General features: G+C 42.9%; 2 protein-coding genes across 7 annotated transcripts in view; one reads left to right on the forward strand and one right to left on the reverse strand.

Annotated features, from left to right (window-relative positions):
• The window catches only part of LOC125745071 (RAB3A interacting protein (rabin3)), a 32,703-nt gene extending 24,097 nt beyond the window's left edge, over positions 1 to 8,606 (reverse strand). For 2 of the 3 annotated variants that reach the window (XM_049017567.1, XM_049017540.1), the window contains exon 1: positions 8,372 to 8,604. The gene's annotated coding sequence lies outside the window, so the exon portion shown is untranslated. Of the gene's footprint in view, positions 1 to 8,371 lie in introns of all 3 variants that reach the window. The other variant, XM_049017574.1, reaches the window with a different exon arrangement.
• Positions 8,607 to 10,783: 2,177 nt separating this feature from the next.
• On the forward strand, positions 10,784 to 20,046 carry LOC125749982 (bestrophin-3-like). Of its 4 annotated transcripts, none has more exons than XM_049027210.1 (10): positions 10,784 to 11,239; positions 11,506 to 11,666; positions 12,575 to 12,669; positions 14,220 to 14,453; positions 15,044 to 15,198; positions 15,608 to 15,685; positions 17,019 to 17,171; positions 18,306 to 18,386; positions 18,512 to 18,657; positions 19,085 to 20,046. In XM_049027210.1, exons 2-10 carry the CDS (start codon positions 11,515 to 11,517, stop codon positions 19,905 to 19,907), a joined length of 1,917 nt encoding a protein of 638 aa, XP_048883167.1. In that variant the 5' UTR covers positions 10,784 to 11,239; positions 11,506 to 11,514; the 3' UTR covers positions 19,908 to 20,046. The 4 variants fall into 4 exon arrangements, with proteins under 4 accessions (XP_048883167.1, XP_048883177.1, XP_048883166.1 ...); XM_049027220.1 differs by lacking the exon at positions 10,784 to 11,239 and adding an exon at positions 12,867 to 13,359 and having other exon boundaries at positions 11,528 to 11,666; positions 12,589 to 12,669; XM_049027209.1 differs by lacking the exon at positions 10,784 to 11,239 and having other exon boundaries at positions 11,528 to 11,666; positions 12,589 to 12,669; positions 12,867 to 14,453.
• Positions 20,047 to 20,243: the final 197 nt, after the last annotated feature.

Here is a 20,243-nt window from a genome sequence, read left to right on the forward strand (position 1 = left end):
GGTTCCTTGTCTGTCATTGATGTTAGTTGTCGTCTGATGTTGTCGATGTCAGTACCTGCCCGTTGCTCCTGTTTGTTCTGCCCCGAGATTAAACCCCTGTTTTCCCCGATTTTCGCCTGCTTGCCTGCCTGTTCGCCTTACCGGCGTTCCCCGATCGTGACAAAAGGTGTGCCCAGATTTTTTCCTGTCAGATTTCTACAAAAAAAAATTTGTAATATGGGATACAAAGAATCATCTATATACTAAAGACGCCTGCCTCACTTCCGGGTTTCGAAAAAGGAGAATATTGCTCAGGCACCAATAAAACTCTCCATTTTTTGATGAATTCATTAAGTAATATTGAATCAGGTATGTCTCAACCATAACAGATCAACTCTGTGGGCCTTCAAAACTAAATTAAAATAATGGTTTAAAAAAATGGATGATATTTTGATTATCATTAAGAACTCTTAGGAACTTAAGTGGCTGCTCAGACTCTGCTGTGAAATAATAAAAAAATTTTGTCATCTCAGTCAGATGTTTTAAAGGTTTCAATGTAAAAGAGTTGCGTTAAAATCTGAAACAACCAATAATAGGACATGCGTGTTTGAAATGGCGTTCCGTGTGCTTCCAAGATTTAAGATGCTTGTGTAGCGTTTTGTGTTTTATACGATGTCAACTCCATCATTATTATTTCTGTTATGTTCATTAAAAGTATGATCAGATGATTTTAAAAAATGTGTTTGTCAGTACAAATTTCTGTTGTACAATTTGTCATTTTTGTTAGAAATGTGTTTTTTATTACAATATTATGAATTTTTGTGCCAAAATTCATGCCGTCAGCTGCAATGCAGTTAAGAAAATGAAATCACTGGAAGGATGGCCCTTTACAAAGTTTAGTAGCCAAGACTTTGATCTTTTAAAATATACTTTCCCACCATGACTGAAGAGTAAAACTAAAAATCCCCCCAAAATAAGATTTTGTCCCTATTATCCAGAATTGGTGAAAATATTTAAATACAAGTAATGCAAATCTGATTATTTTGGATGTGGTAATTCCGTTAAGATCACTATACCAATGCTGCTTATACTTTGCCCTTGAAGTGATCAGACTGAGAGGAGCCTGTCTGACAGTGGCAGGTTTCTAGCACCTCAGCTCATGTTCCACCAGCATGATGTACTCGTCCACATCTCAGTTCTTGCAATATTTGTAATGCTGTAACATTCCACCTACCATCCCAAATACAGTTCTGGAGAAATAGCAGTTTTGCCCCTCAGGTCCAAAAACATGTGTCTGTGTGTGTGTGTGTGTGTGTGAGTGTGCGTGTGGTCCAGGTATACTTTACCTTGTGGGGACCAAATGTCCCCGCAACGTGATGAATACCAGTTTCCTGGTCCCCATATGTGAAAACATTATTTTATAAAAACCTGTGACTGCAATGAAAAAACTAAAAATGCAAAAACTCTTGTATTTTGTTTGGTTACATGTGGGGGTTAAGGTCATCATAGCTAGCATTAGCATTGTTTCCATAGAAATGAATGAGCGGTCCCCAAAAAGATATGATTAAACGACTGTGTGTACTTGTATGTGTGTGGCTGGTATTTCACTTCCCTCAAATTCACTCCTCAAAGGAGGGGCCCAAACGTCTACAGACAACAGGTAGCAACCAACATGATAGAAGCAGCACAAGTATCTTGACAGGCTGACTGGCCAACACAACGCATCAACCCTGCATCTAGAACTCCCCTGAAAGACACAAATCCATCCATGTGCAAGACAATCATCTTCCTGATGGGAATGGAAACAGCATTTTACTTGCCCACCCAGAATCTCCAAGTGTTCGGGCAGCAGAGATGCTGTTGACGGACGTATCCAGGACTGTGACGCTTGAATAATTAAAATGCCCTCTCCATCTCCGTTATCTGTTACATTCCGTTTTTACGTGTCTATCGTTTCAGATCCCGTGTTCCAGGTTTTTCCAGCTCTCCATTTTTACACCGAGTCAAAAGTTGAAAATCCAGTTAAAATCACCCTCTTTCTTTTTCCTACTCATTGTTTTCCGGCATTTAAAGACGGCCCTGTTCCTGCTCTTCTTTCGACGCTCTTTGTGATTACTTGCGATTTATATTCTGTGTATTGTGACCTCAGTTCTAGATTTTGACTTGCTTAGATATTCGCCATTTTAAATTGTGTATTTGTATACCGATTCCGATTTTGGCTAAAGATTCTTTTTTTTTTTTTTACTCTGGGTTTGACTTGGTTGCTTCTTGTGAATTCGGTGTCATTCTGTCCAGTCCAGCTTACTCACATAAACTGCTCATTGTTCAGGATGAAAGCAGTGTGCTGTTCATCATTCAGCTCACCTGCATCTAAACCATGCCAGGAAAATGCATCCCATACAAGGCAGGTGCCACGGCTTCTCAACCAAACAAGGGGAAGGATGATTCATCGTGCCGTCTGGCATTTTCCACTGCACACCACAATCTCCTCTGAACCGAAGGATTGGAGAAAATGCATTTTTGGGTGTGATAGGAGTGGCTGCAGCCAGCCAGGCTGTTATGTTAACTGTACAGTAATGCTGATGGAAGAATTGGATGTATGGCAAAAATCCAGGAATAAAACACCCTAACATCAATGAGAAGCATCATCAATACATTCCTAGAATAACAACATGGTGTAAATTTATTAGGTTGCTAATTAGTATATTTGGGTATGTGTATATCACCTAAATGTGTTTGTGTGGTAATTAGGGTTGTAAATTTCTAAGAATTTTCCAATAATTCCCATATATTCCCAGCAATCCCCATGGAAAGTTTCCAAAATTCTCCAGCTTAACTTCCCATGGAATGGAAGGAAATGTACAGCCCCTTTACAACCCTAGTGGTAATATATAGGAATGACATCAAATAATTAAACCAATAATTAAACCAAATCTTGAAGTATTATGTCATGGGGAATACAATGTAAGAACTGAGGCTTATACTGTAGTTTGACAGCTTACAGGATGAAGACCTGGGTAAAAATGTCCTTAGTTTCTGCATCTACAGTCTATGATCAAGATGCAGCATAGCAGTCGTGTTTTATTGGGGGGACAGCAAAAGCAGGTCAGAATGAAATACGGCTGAAAGGATTAAGGCACCTAGATTTTGGGGCAAAAAAAAGGTCAGACTGAAATGTTTCATGCTGTTTGTGGGCAAAATGAGGGAGATGAAACCGAACAGTCAGGAATCCATCAAAGATGCCACTTTCTCTCCAGGAAAATAGCCAGCTGAAGCGAAAATACAGTAAGACAGCCGATACTGTGTGACAGACGGACTACAGGAAAGCCGCCAAAGTAACATAACAGCAGGAAATACCACAGAAAGTGCTGTTCAGAGACAACTAGATACTCAACGGGATTTCTATGGATCAGTTTTTTTTTTTTAATTTGGTCAATGCACATTGTACTGTATTATGGTACACAGTCATGGAAATATGCATCTTCTAAGCACTTATTCCGGATAGAGTCATGGGGGTTGCCAGATTATGGAATTTTTAAAATAGAATATAGGGTCTGCGCCTGTCATCACATAAAGTACGCAAAACTATATACCAAATACATGGCATATATCCATCCATTTTCCAAATGGGGGGGCAGCCCATCACAGGGCACACTCACACACCAGTCACTCACGCATGCACACTTACGGGCAATTTAGCAAATCCAATTAGCCTCAGCATTTTTTTGGACTGTGGGGGGAAACCGGAGTACCCGGAGGAAACCCCACGATGACATGGGGAGAACATGCAAACTCCACACACATGTGACCCAGGCGGAGACTCAAACCCGGGTCCCAGAGGTGAGAGGCAACAGTGCTAACCACTGCACCACCATGCCGCCCCTACATGGCATATAAAAGGTAGATAAATGACATATACTAGAAATGTACTACTGTGATGGGTTGGTGCTCCACCCTAGTTTATTTCCTACCTTGTGGCCATAACTTCTGGAATATGCTCCAGAACCCCATGCTCCTGCATAGAACAAGCAGGCAGAGAAAATGGATTGATAGATGGATAGATAGAAATGTACTGTAGGTCAGTGGTCACCAAAGCGTCAAATGTGAACTACCACTACCCCAAAGAGAAGCAACAACTAGTTTGCACGACACTGCCCAGCCCCCCCGAATCATATTTCATGTTTATAGTAAATATGGGAGGCTATATAACTTCTGAATATCCATGTGCAATGTCACAACTCAAACCATATCCATACGAACAGTGCCAATACAGCGGGACTAGGTAGAAGCTAGAATGAATGACTACTTTCTTTCGTATGTCAGCAAGGCTGTGAGTTCCCCCTCAACCCCCCACACATGGCTGACATGGAGACAAACACGTGTCTGTCATCAATACCACAAAATATTCAAAGCAAAGAAAAGCGAGAGCCAGCAAACGCCAAACCGCATGTGACTGCACGTTATAAATATCCCTGCCGGGAAAGAGGCTCCAAAGAGACTGATAGGGCGTTTTTCCACTACACCAGGTACTGAACTTCTGGTACTTTGAGAAAGTTCAGAAAGTACGGCACTGCAAGGTGTTGGTTTTCCCACTGACGTAAAAACTGGTACCGGGGCAGGATGACATCACAGCACGAAGTGGGGTAATTTATGCTGAATTCGAAAAATGGCTGTACTATATTATAGGGCTTGGCAATGTGCAATATTAATACCAACATGACATGTTATGCACATACAATTCTTACGTCTCTAGCCAACTAGGTTAAAATAAGGCTTTTTCTTACTTTCAATTCCGTGCGGACATTATAACGAGGGCGTTAAAGTTTTGCTAAAATATTTTTACTACTTTTTCCTTTTATAGATTCTTATATGTTTAAAAATCAGTTTTACCTCCGCTGGTTTTGCATGAGCGCCGCACGCGATCTCTGAGACGATCATACTCATCCTCACCCTTGTCATTCTATTCACTCAAAGATGGATTTGTGAGAAGTTTATGAACTCTTTTTTGTTTTATAAATACCCCAATATTTATTACAACTAGATCACATCGCTAGGATGCTATGTGTGCTGTATTAGTACATTCAACAAAATACAATTTAGTTTCTTGTCATGCCATTTGGATCTTTTTGTTGTACATGTTCTTATGACCAAATAAATTTTTTATTTATTTTTTTTTACTTCATTTATTACCATTTTCTGTTTTCAAGGTGGCGTTTGTATTGTGTTTCAGAGGCAGGCTATTTGCTTAACCAATCGACAAAGAAAGCACTTCAAGCTCCTCCCCCCAAAGTACCCCAGCTGGTTTGGCACTTTCGGTACTGGGACTCTTGGTAGTGGTACTGGACTGGAAGTCAATGAAAAAGCAAAAAGTACCGTACCAAACAGTACCATACTTGGTGCGGTGGAAAAACAGACCCTGTAGGAGAGGTTCAAAGACCGTAAAATGACTCGAGTGACAAACGTCATTATTTGCAAGCCGACACAAAGTGCCACGTGTGAGACATTTCCGGGCCACATTTTCACCTCGCAGGGCTGCATTTGTTAATGGCTCCCTCAAGACAATTCCTCTTTGCGCATCTGACATGCAAACACCTCGTCACGGAGCAGTGAAAGTAAACTGAGCTTGCATGCAGGCACAACAAACCAAGCCAGGATTCCACACTCTCACACCACAAACCTTACCGTACTCCTGCCCCCCCCAATGCACAGAAAAACACATACAAATACACACCCTGAAAGTAAGCATGAACACAAGAGCCATCGCCATTTTTCAAGCTATGTTCAGGATAATTAGTCTTACACAGTGATACAAAACTGCATCGTGCTTTTCAAGATGCCTGCATAATTCTCATAACGGAGCTTTCCCACTGGCATAGAGGAACCAGGCCATACCTGAGCGTTTTCCATTGCAGAAGCGTCGGGTCAGTAAAGGCGTTGCCGGGTTTGGAGAGCAACAGCGACGTAAAACTGAAAAGATACTTATTTACTGTTCGCACGTCTATGTCATGTTTTACTATGTTTTTATTTCCACTAGCAAGTCCGAGAGAATGGCCATTGAACGTTAACAACAAACGCTGGCGAAATGATCCATCGCTTGTGTAAATCTGCATTATAAATTCATTCCATTCAGCTCTTCTGTAGTACTTTTTTAAGCAGCCAGTTGGAAATTTAAGCTATGGGTTATTGGGAATGCATCAAACCATTACGATGTGCAATATTACCAATAATGAATAGTATACAGAATATGCCCTTTGTTCCTTCAGATAATTCTTGCATATCGGTGTAGATCAACGGTATCTCAGTGCATTTTGACCAATCAGATGAGGGTGATGCAACCAGCTCGGTTTGGTCACATTTTCGGCCCTACTAATAAGCAGGACCATATCAGCTCGGGTACGGCTCGCATAATTTACAATGGAAAACCGCCAATTCGCGGTAAGGCTTCCTTCTTGGCGACAGTGGAAAACCGCCAATAGGAAAAGTGGCCATCTTGGATTCAACACGCTGCTCCTGAAACAGACGCGCCATTGTTCGTCTGTCATGTTAGAGTAAAGGTCCAAATTCCCTGAGGCTAAGGAGAGGGGGTTGGGACACAGGGCACCTACCAATAAGGGCATTCCTTAAAATAAATGGTCCAAGGGCAGAAACCCAAATGATGCAAACATCCATATAAGCCTCAAAAAATTCAAGAACAGAAAGAAGCAAACTACAAATTCATGTTCAGATGCACGAAGAAAGGTTTTCAGGAACACGATCTAAGCTGATACGTCTTTTGTTACTCATTGACTACAATGGCAGAGTTGGTTGACAGTAAATTATTCAGGCTCTCTCCACTCTCACCAACTGGTTCATGTCAGTCAAAAGACCTCACAGGAGGGGGGGGGGGTAGTTTGACAATGCAGTGGAAAGGAAACATCAAGAGTAATGCCATTATGGGAAATCCTATTTTACATCATTATTGATCATAGATGCACAGTTTCAAAACTGTAGGACTATTACATCTTAACCAACTGAATCCACAGCCGAGATTAAGGTTAGAACCTTTCCTGAACCAGCAAAATAACATGCAACGCAAGCTGCTGATAAGGAGGGCTTCTGGCAGGAAATACACCCGTTACCGACGGCGAGGGCGTCATTCCTGCACATAACCCCTTCCTGAAGGCATCTTGGAGCAAAGGCGACGCAACAGGCTGGTGCCCATAGAGACACAGCACCCCCATTTAGCAGCGAGGCTCCACAGGATGGCTTTCATAATAGAGCCGGGCTCGTGTTTCAGGGCCGCGCTGGGTGTCCTTTCCGGCAACCCGCTGCCTCCCATCGCCCTGGTAGTAACGAGGGGTTAGAACAGCCAGTGCAGCCACAAGGCCTAACAACTGCCAGCGAACAGAAATAGACCGAATTCATTTGCATGGCGCAGACGCCACGCCTGCTAGATAAAACAAGTTTGGCAGACATGTTATACATGTCCCTCAAGGTCACTTTACACGTTATAATCACAGGTCGACAGTTTCCCTTAATTGTAAGAGTCTTCTGCACATATTCCCACTGTCTGGCTACAGGTGCACTGGGTGCGCGCGCACGCGAGCGCGCACACACACTTCATAATACGGTGAAAGAGTCACGTGAAACACCAATACATAGGTTATTAAATGAGCATTTTTGGAAACGAACCGCAGTGAAATATAAGCAGTGCAGTAAATTCCGCTCAGTGCGCTATGTCAGTACAAAGATTTAGAGCAACGTGGCAATTTTTATATTAAAAATATCAGATGAAATAAAATGGATCGCGGAGCCTCATTACTGGGCTATCTGCTCGACAAATACAAAAGATTATCCCATCAGTAAGCCCATAACTCTGTACATATTCTTCCTAAACCGAACCAGGTTTTTTGCGTTTTCCGCTAAATTAAATAAAAGGGAGGGCAGGCAAATGGACACCGTTTTCGTGCGAATAAAGTTGAGGTTGGGTTACGATGAAGCATTTGACTCGTGGGGTGTTAACCTTCTTAAATTTAGCGATGCAGCTCCTTACATAATGTGAGCTTTGCATCTGCCCTACCACACGGACAATTAACTAATCCGCTTAGATACGCGATCATTTTAATGGCCGTGGCAGGACGCGCACCAGTCGCGTTTTATGCTGCCGGGTTATACATCCATGTTCAGATACATTACACTTTCAGCTGATTATCAGGTATATGTAGCTATCTTAGCAAAAAATTAACACAAGATGCAATTATTATAAAATAAAAAAGAAAGGTGCAGATACGAAGAAAGCAAAGTCATTTATCATAAATGCTTTCTCTTCAGCTAGGATGTTGTAAATCCTTCAAAATTGCGTGCAACCAATACAGCCGATCAAATACATGAAAATACAAACATTCTGCCTTACCTTATTACTGAGCTCAATGTCTCAAATACAGTCACCGGCTTCTGAATGCACGAAGAAATTGAGAACCCGATGGTGTTTCGTTTTTTTATTTTTTGCTTTATCGTCGGAAACCGTCCTTCTGCTTGTGGATGAAGAGCAGGTTACACATAATGACAGAATGAGAGGAGTATCACGGGGAGCCGTCACACCTGCCCCCTTCTTCATACAAGCTGAGAGCGAACCGTGGTTGCCAGGATTCCTGCAGGATTTAAGGCATTAACGCGTCATCGCCTAACCGTGATGTCACGCAAAGCATATACGAAGACCGCTGACACCTTAAATCTTTCTTTAAACCACTAATAATGTACTGTACAGAATGGTTAACGTCAAGAAATGTCTACTGTCTAATTAAAAACATTTTTCCAAAGATTAACTGGAACTAATTTACCTGTATTGTACTGCAATTGTTTATCTCTCTTTGTATGTATTTTAAGGTCATGAAAGGGAAAGCACTTTGAGGTGCATTCCATGTATGAAATGTGCTACATAAATAGAGATTACTATTAATAATATGATAATCGAATTCTTGAAAAAACCAAAATGGCATAAAATTCACGCCATTGCCAGTTCTTGAATTCTAAAGATTTTCATAATCGTTCATGTCCTGGATCTGGCAACCCAGGACGAGGACTCGCGTTGGTCTCACGTTGGTCTCACGTTGGTCTCACATAGCGCATGCGCGAACAGTGCAGCGCAGTTTTTCCATGTTGAAACGGTGGATTGTAGCTTCATCAGCATCAGCACGCACCAAATGTGCATATTTCTCAGAATTGTTAGTCATTCGCTTATTTCTGTATAAAGTTGTATTACAGTATACTAAATTCATTAACATAACCAAATATTTTCAAAGACATTAGAAATGTTATTATGAATGTACAACGCGCTGTTGTACAATTTGAACAACGACCAGGGACTCTTTCAGCTGACTTTAGTAAATGTATTGACTGCACCACAGCGCCGTCTACAGGAAAATCGTTTTATGAGGCCAGAGTAGACTTCTTTTAGAAGACTATCTAATTAGTTATTTGAAATTCCTACTTTTTTCTAAAAATCAAATATACAGTATATACTACAGCATTTTGTACGTGTATAGTTCAAGATTTTTATTTGTCACATACGTAATTGTACAGTACAATGGCAGTGGAATGTTATTGTGGCAAAACAGGAGTGGCTTTCACAAACACTAATCATCTGAGGGCTCAGAGTTGTCCCGGAATATGCCTCATAAGGTAAACTCCATGCATGCATCCTTATCTTCTAACCTCTCACTCTGCCCAGGGTTCCGGAGTAAGATATACTCCTGAGTAATCTACTAACAAGCTGCTAAGATATTAAAAATGTCATAGGTGTCTTAAATATATTAAATACATTTAATTTCCATTATATGGTAAATAATAATAATACACAGATGTTTATTTGCGGTGCAAAAGCGGCTGACCTGATATTTGAAGCAAAATTGTGATACCAGGTTTTTGAAACATCACCCGTCCCCAGTTAGGCCAATAACTTAGTTCTCTGGTACTGTACACTTTCAAGAAAAACAAAACCTTTTTTTACCTTTGAGGGTACAATTGTCACTTGAACTGTACCCTCAAGGTTCTGTCAAAGCTGTACCCTTTGTTCTGACAATATACTACCACGACAATAACAAAATAACAACAATAATAACAATATGACTATGAGTTGTAATGGCAGTTTTTACCATTATATTGTTCTTATATTTGTTATACATTTTGAAATTGTTATGTTATTGTTATTTTTAAAAATGCACAAAAAATAACTAATTGGGCTACTGCAAAGTCTAAAACTGAAGCTGTTATTAAAATAATACTTATAAATAAATGATACATCAAATGACATGTCATTAATTGTGCTGAGTCTAGATAGATTATACTTTATAATATATATATTTATATAAATATATATTTAAAATACATTATGGAAACACATGAGACTGCACTTAGACTGGTTTATTTTAAGGTGTGTTATCGGATTTGATTACCCCTCTGGAGAAACTCTGTGCTTATTCTGACATACAAGGTAAAACGGAAAAGTAGATGGCTGCCTTAGAAATGGATCATCAGGTCATTTGGGAGGAAAGGTAAAGATTTTTCTTGTGAAGCACACGAAAAAAATAAACACATGCATGACACATGCATGACACGTGACACATGTACATGCCACCGAAAACCGCTACTTTATATCTCTGCTTTTTTGCAGTCAAGCAAAAATAGTTTACGGTCAGTTGCCCCATGTTTAGTAGAGATATGGTTAAGTAATGATAGAGGCACAAACCACACTGTCCTTTCAGATTCTATACTTTTGCCAAGAATTCTCCATCCAAAAGATTTCACGGCCCTCTCTTGGAAAGAATGCCGAGCCTCGGTTTTACGTTTTTGGCATTGTTATCTAGTGTTGACAGTTGTTTGCACACAATTCGTATGTGATTATAAATGTAGTTTTAATTTTACGCAAAGTTCTTCTGAGTGAGACAACTTTAAAACTTGTTTTTTCTTCCCTAATTTTCAACAGTTTCGGTGAGCGCCGCTTCATTTGGATCTCGACGTTTCTTCAGGAGGACTTTATACTGTGCGGTAGTGTGCAAACCGGCGCACATGCACTTGCGGAGATAAATTTAGCAGGAGCTGAATCGGCAAATGATTGTGTGTTTGTTTCATAGCACGGGCGCGTTACTTCTTATGCAAGTAATACTGGCAAAAACAGGGAGCTAAATGCGGAAAGCCAGTAACTCCTGATGCCGCACACTTGATTCACTAAGAGACCATCACCCTTCCATCGATGTACGTGTTGTGATGTACATTAGAAAAGGTACGTTTAAGGAAAAAGAATCCCGTCTATATTTTAAAGTTTTGTTCACATTCGCTGTTTTGATCATGCGGCGATAATAAGCGGTTGAAATAATCTGTGCGGTTCGAGGGGACAGTGTGATTATATAAATGAGCGGTACTAAGAGGGACACTGAACACACCAAGGTGACATTTGTTCGCAGTTGTTTCCGGTTGCCTGCAGATGTTACTAATTTTTTTCTTTTAATTGTAATAATTTCCTGTATCATTGAATATATCATTCTGCAGTATTTGAAGATGACGGTGACTTATTCCAGTAAGGTTGCCAACGCCACGTTCTTCGGCTTTCATAGATTATTACTGCGCTGGAGAGGCAGCATCTACAAACTTCTTTATCGGGAGTTCATCGTTTTTGCGATTTTATACACGATTCTAAGCATCGTGTACAGGTAACTTCGTATTTTTAAATTTTGTCATTTCAGTTTTGTTCTATTATTTTAATATTATTTTAATAACACTAACATAAAAACATATCGTGTATTCATTATACATTACGAAATTATAAAGACGTCCACAGTCCTCGTTCCTTAATTTTTTCTGTTATACTAATAACAACAGGTTGTATTGCATATAGATCCCAGATATCAATAGTTAAACATTTTGCTGAAGAGGTCAAATATTTTGAATGAAATTCGTTGTATCATTTAGTACAATTATACCCGTTTGTTGCTTGAAATGTGAACGTACGTTTTGAAGAACGGGGGTAAAAGTATTAAAGAGACACCGTTGTTAGCGCTTGGTAAGCCTGAATCTGTATGTATCTGACCTTAGTTATGTCAGCGAAATGGATCTGACGCGTATTGGCTCTTTCCCAGCGTCTCAGGTCGTAGAAGGTAATTTCAGATATTTAGCTATCATTGTGTTGTATTCTGCTGTGTAGCCTAAGAGCAGACATGTAACAAGTCTGCAGAAATGGTTGCAGGTTCACAATATTTTCTTATTTGAGTGAAAACGTCTTCATCCAACAGGTCCCTTTTTACACATTCATACCAAGATCACAATTTTTAAACACCATCTGTTAAATGTTCTCATGCTGTCCTGTAGACTTAATTCTAATATTATTCGCAATGTTTATTATTTTGGCTTTTCCAGACGAAACATTCAGATGCAAAATGAATGCTTGTTTTTCTGGCTATCATGAGTTGAAATATTTCAGGGCAAAAACGAGGCTATGAAATATCGGTGCACTGCTCTGTAATGAGACGGCGTGTGGGCTGTAGCGGTGGCTGTCAGTAGCAGTGCAGCGTGTGGGAAAACCTGCGAGACTCTCCACAAATATATTTTCTATCCACCTCAGACTCTTTCTTACAGATACGCAGAAGCTTTACTTTGAAAAGCTGTCGCTGTACTGTGACAGGTACGCCGAGCAGATCCCCGTGACGTTTGTGCTGGGTGAGTAGGCCGTCTAGGAGGCGATCAGGCTGCATGGGGGGGGGGGGATCAGACTGCATGGGCCCCCCAGCATCCGCAAAGTCTTCCACGTAGGTCAAATTCAGGTGATGCTACTTCAGCTTGGCATGTTTACAGCAGTTGATTTCCTTCCTCTTGCTCTGTCTGTGTGTCCCCCCCTTTACCCCCCCCCCCCCCAGCTCTCCATGCATACTGGGCCCTCCTGCCGAACAAAACTATGGCTGTCTCTGGCAAGATGATGTTTGTCGGGGGGGGGGGGGCAAGGTTAAGGCTTGTTTGGTACGATGGTCTTCATCAGCTAAATGCTTCCCCTTTGATCCAATTCGGAAACATCTCAGGCAGTTCCTTCCACCTTTAATTCAGCCCTAGTTATACACAGACCCGTTAGTGGTGCTGTAAACTCTGTGCCTAAACATACACGTATATTGGTCAGGGCACATCTGACAGACTTACAGCTAAATATAAAGACTCCTGACTACGTAACTTTGCCACACACTAAATCAGTGTTTACCAGTCCGGTCCCTGGGGACCCACAGACAGTCCACATTTTTGCTTCCTCCCAGGGAGTCCAAAAGGAGCAAAAATATGGACCAGCTGTGAGATCCCGAGAACTGGATTGGGAAATACTGCACTGAATCACTGTGAAAAATAACTAATCCTGTGTGCATAACAGTAAGTGCCAGTTGTAAATATCTGTTACTCCGTTCTGCTTCTTGTCGTGCATGTTGGATAAGTCTATTTCCTCATAGTGGTGGGGGGGGGGTGGTATTAACGGACTGGATAAATCAAACAAACGGATGATAGCCATGGCAGAACGGGAGAGAAAATTGCTAAAGAAGAGATAGACACTGACCACTTCTGAAGTTTCGCTGAATTTTGCAGCTTCCATCTGCTGAAGGGACACAGACAGTACCTTTCACTTCCCAATATTGAACAAGAAAATGAACGATAAGGGTCTCTTGGAAAAGTTAAATCAATGATGTTCAGCTGAATTGTGCTAAAATCTCTAATGAACTAGTATATTGTCAACCGAGACCTACAAATGAGTAGTGCACCATCAGAACAATTTGCATTTCCACCAATGTAATGAAGGCACCTCAAGGATTATATTTTGTTTTGTGTTTTGACAATATCAGGGTCAGAAAATATGCATAAAAGGAGGTTACCTGCTTGCCTGTGATGCATCTTTGCGAAATACTGAAGCATGGCGTGGAATCATTTTCTCTGTCTTCTCGTCCCATTGCATGGGAAATTCCTCTGGCAATCTCTTAAAATGTCTAGCATGGAACCCCTTGGTCTGAAGGTCACTGTCGTACACACAGGGTTGCATATGTGTTTCATCTTTAGCTGTAATCATACTCCTCATGCAGTTGACCAAGTCAATGTATCAGCAACTTCTCTGTCAGTTATAGATTTCCAGGAAATGAACTTTGCTCTGAATCATGAGCAAGTCCTTGTGCCCCAGCTTGCCTGGTATTGCTGTTTCTGTCAGCCAGCTCTGTCAGACACTTGTCTCTCGGGCATCCCGGCAGGTTTCTATGTAACGTTGGTGGTGAACCGCTGGTGGAACCAGTTTGTGAACCTGCCATGGCCAGACCGGCTGATGTTCCTCATCTCTAGCTGCGTACAGGGCCGGGACGAGCAGGGCCGCCTGCTCCGACGCACGCTGGTGCGCTACGTGAACCTCACCTCCCTGCTCATCTTCCGCTCTGTCAGCACGGCTGCCTGCAAGCGCTTCCCCACCATGGACCACGTGGTGGAGGCAGGTATGGCTTCGGCAGCCAAACCGCAGTTACCTTGGAGAAGGACAGGGATCATGGCCAAAGCGATGAGGTGGTGGGAAAATGATTAAGTTCATTAACTCAGAGGTCAAACACAAGCAAGAGCTGTGAATATTTTTGACTAAATGGCTAGTGGCTGAGTTTGAAGGCTAATTTGCCCCCAACATGTTCGCTAATACCCTTTAAGTTGCATAGCATTTACTGTTTATTCAAGATTCAGTACTCAGCTGCAGTCAACCAGGCTATAAACGTTATTTAGCCAGCACTGCTTAGCAAACCCCAAATCAGTTGCATTAATTTGGTGCCAACATCTCTGTGATCATGGGTAATTATAAATTGCATCTATAAATAAGGGCTGCTGACACTGATGGTCCCTCCTACGGTTTCTTGAAAATAGTTTGGAACAAACAGTTCATCGCATCACCTGTTATCCTGGGCGGTCTTGAAGCAGCACAGAGTTGGGATCTGTTACAACACACACCATGTCTTTGATATTTTGTAGCCTCCAGTGTTCAGGTTTGCCATGGAAACAGCTGTGTGAGTTTCTGGCTCGACTGATTCTTTGTGCTGTTTAGGCTTCATGACGCCCGAGGAGAGGAAGATCTTTGAGAACCTCAAGTCCCCCCATCTCAAATATTGGGTGCCAGTGGTGTGGTTCACCAACCTGGCCTCCAAGGCACGGAAGGAAGGCCGTATCCAGGACAGCGTGGACTTGCAAACCATCCTTACTGTGAGTGGTGGAATTCCTCAAGAGCCCAATGGTCCATGGTCCACGTGGGAGACAGTTGTCAGTTAGGTGGAAGGACGTAATGCACAAGAAATGTCATAGGGCTCCACAGCGTAATCTGCGAGTCCTAGGAGGACTGCCAAGATATGTCCCACTAGGCAAGGGTCATAGCCAAGTCCAACTTCAGAATCAAACGTCATAAATCCAGTGGAAAAGCCAACTCATTGAAATGAGATCCTCTTTTCCCCTGAACTCCAAGCTAAACTCATGACTGTACACATTCCAGCTGTGTCCCATCCTCCAATCCTCAATGAGAAGTGATGTAGTAGACAGACAGTGAAGGGTCAAGGAGGCTGCAGAGCAGACTTGTTTAACCACTGGACCTTCTTAAGTCATTATTTTTGGGTTGCAGGAGATGAACAAGTTTAGGACCTGGTGCTCCACTCTGTTTGGCTACGACTGGGTGGGAATCCCTCTGGTCTACACACAGGTAGGGATTGTTTTTTATCTCCAGTTTTTTTGGCCTGCAAATACAATAGATAATCATGGTGACCATGTGGATGCTGTTCAATCAGAAAAAATGAATCCCCGTTGTAACATGAATCATAATCATAAATGGAAGCCAGACCATGGATTTAGTCCTATTTTCTGGTTCAGATTAATCAGTTTTACTCATTAGCTTGTTACTAATGCCAGTGGGCTAGAGTAACTCCCCTAATGATGCTGAGAAACCGTATCACAGTCAACTTGAATATCACCTGAGAAGAAGGCACCTTGCATGGAGGAGATTCTTACAGTTCTTGTAAACTATATCTTGTTATGCAAGAAATTTAACAAAACAACATAATAAAATGCTCAAAACAAGACATAAAAGCAGACACTAAATCAGAAATAGTGAACAGTAATACACAGATTTCCAAATTCCAAATACATATCACTATTTGTATCGCACCCATTGCCCAAATGAAACAGCGAAGTGTAATTGCTCCCGGCCACTAATCATGGGACATAGGAAAGGGACAGAGCTAGATGCTGTGACTCAGCTGATGTCCCGTCGATCGCTGGGAAAAAGAATGATGGCCAGCAGCCCTGTATGCTGTTATTCAGCTGCAGCCGTACTACTGCCTCTCTCATATTACCTCAAAATATAAATCCTGTGGTTATTTTTAGCATGCTGTTCCTGGGTCTCAGGATGTTAAAGTGTCTCGTCTCGGAGGTTGTGGCTGTGCTGTAGGACATGCCTAATGTGGGCATCCAGTTGTTCAACATTTTAGGAGGCAAACGACCTCAGGGTGTTCGGGAAATCAACCTAATGGGGCCAATCATGTAGCAGGATCCTCAGGCCCCGTATTCTGATTGGCTGCTTGAGCGAAGACATGTACATCTGTGGAGTCATCTACCGTTTTTGTTTACCCATTTCTACCGTAGCTATTGTCACTAAAGTAGTACACATATACTAGCATGACTCTCCATTTTACATTTTCACATTTTAACCCATTTCTGTTGGTTTTCCCAGAAAAAAAACGGGAAAAACTGTCACTCTGTTGCCTCCCATTGAGTTTGAACTCCAAACCTTAGATGTGTGTCGCTTTTACGTTGTTAATGGAAAACCATAATCTGCTGAAACCTGCAGGGGGCACTGAATGTAAGGGCTTGATTACTTATTGAAATCAGTATTTGGGTATGAACTCCTTCCATTCTACTGTTTCATGTGATGGTATCTTGTTTTTTGTTTATATCGGCCAACATCTGATGCTTTCTAACCTGTTAATCGTTCACTTCACCTTACTCTCCCTGAAAACCCACCCACTCCCTCTGTCCAGGTGGTTACCCTGGCCGTCTACACCTTCTTTTTCGCCTGCATCATTGGACGGCAGTTTCTGGACCCTGGACGTGGCTATCCAGGCCATGACCTGGACCTCTACGTGCCCATCTTCACCCTGCTGCAGTTCTTCTTCTACTCCGGCTGGCTAAAGGTCTGAGACCCACCCCCTGTCCCCCTCCTCCATCCTCCAGCTCCCATAAATTCTGTCAGTCCTTTACTATCACTCGTCCATCGTGTCATGTGAACAGTGCATCATGTTATCAGTAAGTGTGGAGTAGATCTTGGAAAACAAAGCTCAAGTGAGCTCTGCTTTGAAAAATCTGCAGTAGTTTCGTTCTACATGCATTTTCCACTGTGACCAAGTAAAACAAATCACTTGTCACCATTGTGTGATTCTTTGAACACGGCCCATCTATGACGTCACTTCCTGGCCTGACTTCTCCCACATGTCCTCAGCTGGACCGTACTAGTTTTTTGGCAGGAAGTATGTCCCTGCCTGCCAAACGCAGGACCCTAATCACACTGATCTTCCATATCCCGCCTAGCGCCGTCTTGCTGCCTAAACGTACTTAAGGGACTTAACACAACAGCCAGAGCCTACACATAATGACAGCGTGCGGATATAACTACCAGAGATGCTAACAACTGGACACGCAAGCAGTCTGAGCCGACACACTGCAGGCACAAAAACAAGACAGACAAAGAGATTCTGAAAATGCGAATCAGTCAGAGCAGTAGACAAAATAACCGGCTACGTGCACAACGAACCTGGCACACAAACACAACTCATGCTAATACTCAGAGCCGAAAGGACACAACAGACTCAGCAAACCACATGCATGTAAAATTCAGGAAACTAGCTGCCCTGCGCCTATGCCAGCTACCTATGACATCCTGTTATCTTCAACAATTACTGAACAATACAAACCGACGGGCTTAAATCCTGCCAATATAGAGTACAGCAAAAGCCATACAAACAGCAACGTTACAGTAAACTGTTTCTCTTAGAGATGACAGGTCTCAAGACTGTATGATCAAAGGATCCCCAGCTTTCCAGCATCTTCTGAATACTTGCAAAACATAGGTAGTGCGTCAAGAGTTTCCTAGGTTTACATTAAGTATTTTCAGTCGACTGTGAACGTCTGACCGTTTTGATTGCTAAGTAGGATGCAGCAGGATACCAGCTCTGGTCAAGCATATTTTCCTAAGGACAAACTGCAGGTACTGGCATGGGATTTCACTCCAGAACCTTAACCTAACAGATCGTGCTTCTGGGCTCCTCCAGGTGGCAGAGCAGCTGATTAACCCCTTTGGGGATGATGATGATGACTTTGAAATCAACTGGTGCATCGACAGAAACTTGCAGGTCAGTAACAGATGTTAACAAGTGGCTGTCAGCACATCTGCATTCCCTTTCAGCATCCTAACACTCCTGCCAGAGCGAGCCTCTTCGGGGAACCTACTCCAGCTTCAGCTTTCCATCTCTGACAGGTATCCATGATGGCCGTAGACGAGATGCACATGAACATTCCCCGCATGACCAAGGACATCTACTGGAACGACTCAAATGTGCGACCCCCGTATACTCTGGCTGCAGCTGACTACTGCATCCCCTCGTTCCTTGGGTCCACCATTGGGTAAGGACAAAGGATCAAACACACACATATGGTATAAGTCACAGCCCACCTGATCCAGACTTTGACTCAATGTTCAAGCCATTTCTGTACTAAATTTCCTATTTTAGGCTGTGCCACTTTTGAAAGTCATGTGACTTATGACGCAGGATAATAGATTGGTTCAGAGACCCAGAGTTTAACTCTGTATATATGACAAAGACTCGTTTTATGAGGTCATTTTAAGCACCAAGGATCACGGTAACTGTTTAAAATAACAAAGAACTTGGCTGCAGACCAAACATCCAGAGTTCAGATGGTCAACCTGTGCTCTGAGTCCCCAAGTAAGGTGTAAGCTGCAGGTGGACACTCTGAGTCTCCCCAAGCATTGCGTTGTCTGTATCTCCGTTAGCGGGACTGAATGTCATTGGCTGTCCCCTCACTACCGCAGGCTGTCGGAGCTTCTGCAGCATGAGGATATGGACAATCGGGACCAGAGGAACCGGCGCCAGGAGTCAGTTCTTGGCCGGGTGAGACGGCTGCTGAGCTCCCAGGAACCAAACGACTTGGGCCACCCGAGACCTGCGTATAAGCGCCATAGCAGCGACATGTCCAGCGTCTTCTTCCCTTTCAATCCAGAGGTCCGGGGCCACCTGGGACATGAGGAAGCTGGCCACCTAAGGCACAACTTTCCAAATTCTCACCTGGTCCACAACCAGTCACCGACCGAGATGCTGGAGCCATTACAGGAAGTGACTAGCAGCCTTTCATCTCCTGACTCTCCTATCCGCATCAACGTGCCCACAGTGGTGATCACCCCCCCTGATCCTACTCCCCCTAATCGATCGTTAGCAAATTCCCAGAGCAGCTTGGATATGCCCTCTCACGTCGACATCGAAACCACACTAGAACCAAACCAGATCTTGACATGCCAGAGCCCTTTGGAGGAGAATGCTAGTGAAGAGGCTCTGGCAGAAGATCCCCTCATGGATTACAATCTCACAGAGGTGGGGCCCAAGAAGTTCCGCTGGAGCATTCCTGTCGACCGATGGACCCAAGACTCCGACGACTCTTCGTGCAACCTGCCGAGCCCCAAGGGTCTAGTGAGGAAGAGAGGCCTGAGTACGTCCTACCACTGTGAGAGCAAGGATGGGGAAAGCGAAGAACCTCGGCGCACACAGCCAAGCTTAGAGAGCAGCAGCCTGGCGTCCAGCAGTGAGGAGAACCTGGAAGCGATCAAGCAGCAAACCAAAGAGGACACTTCAGGGGCCTAACATACACACACACACGGAATAGCCTTGGAAAAAGTAGGTTTATCCAGTGCTCCGTTATATTATTTTTATATTTTCGTTACAAATTGTGATGTTTTTCTGCATTTTGTCACCAAATTAAAAACTTTGTGCTCCACCAGGATTCTGTTATAATTTTTTTCTGTATCTGTATTTTTGGCCATATAGTTCCTGTGGGGGGGCGGCATGGTGGTGCAGTGGTTAACACTGCATGGGGCGGCATGGTGGTGCAGTGGTTAGCACTGCATGGGGCGGCCTGGTGGTGCAGTGGTTAGCACTGTTGCCTCATACCTCTGGAACCCGGGTTCGAGTCTCCGCCTG

Source organism: Brienomyrus brachyistius, chromosome 1, assembly GCF_023856365.1.
Source record: "Brienomyrus brachyistius isolate T26 chromosome 1, BBRACH_0.4, whole genome shotgun sequence".
Taxonomy (NCBI): Eukaryota; Metazoa; Chordata; class Actinopteri; order Osteoglossiformes; family Mormyridae; genus Brienomyrus; species Brienomyrus brachyistius.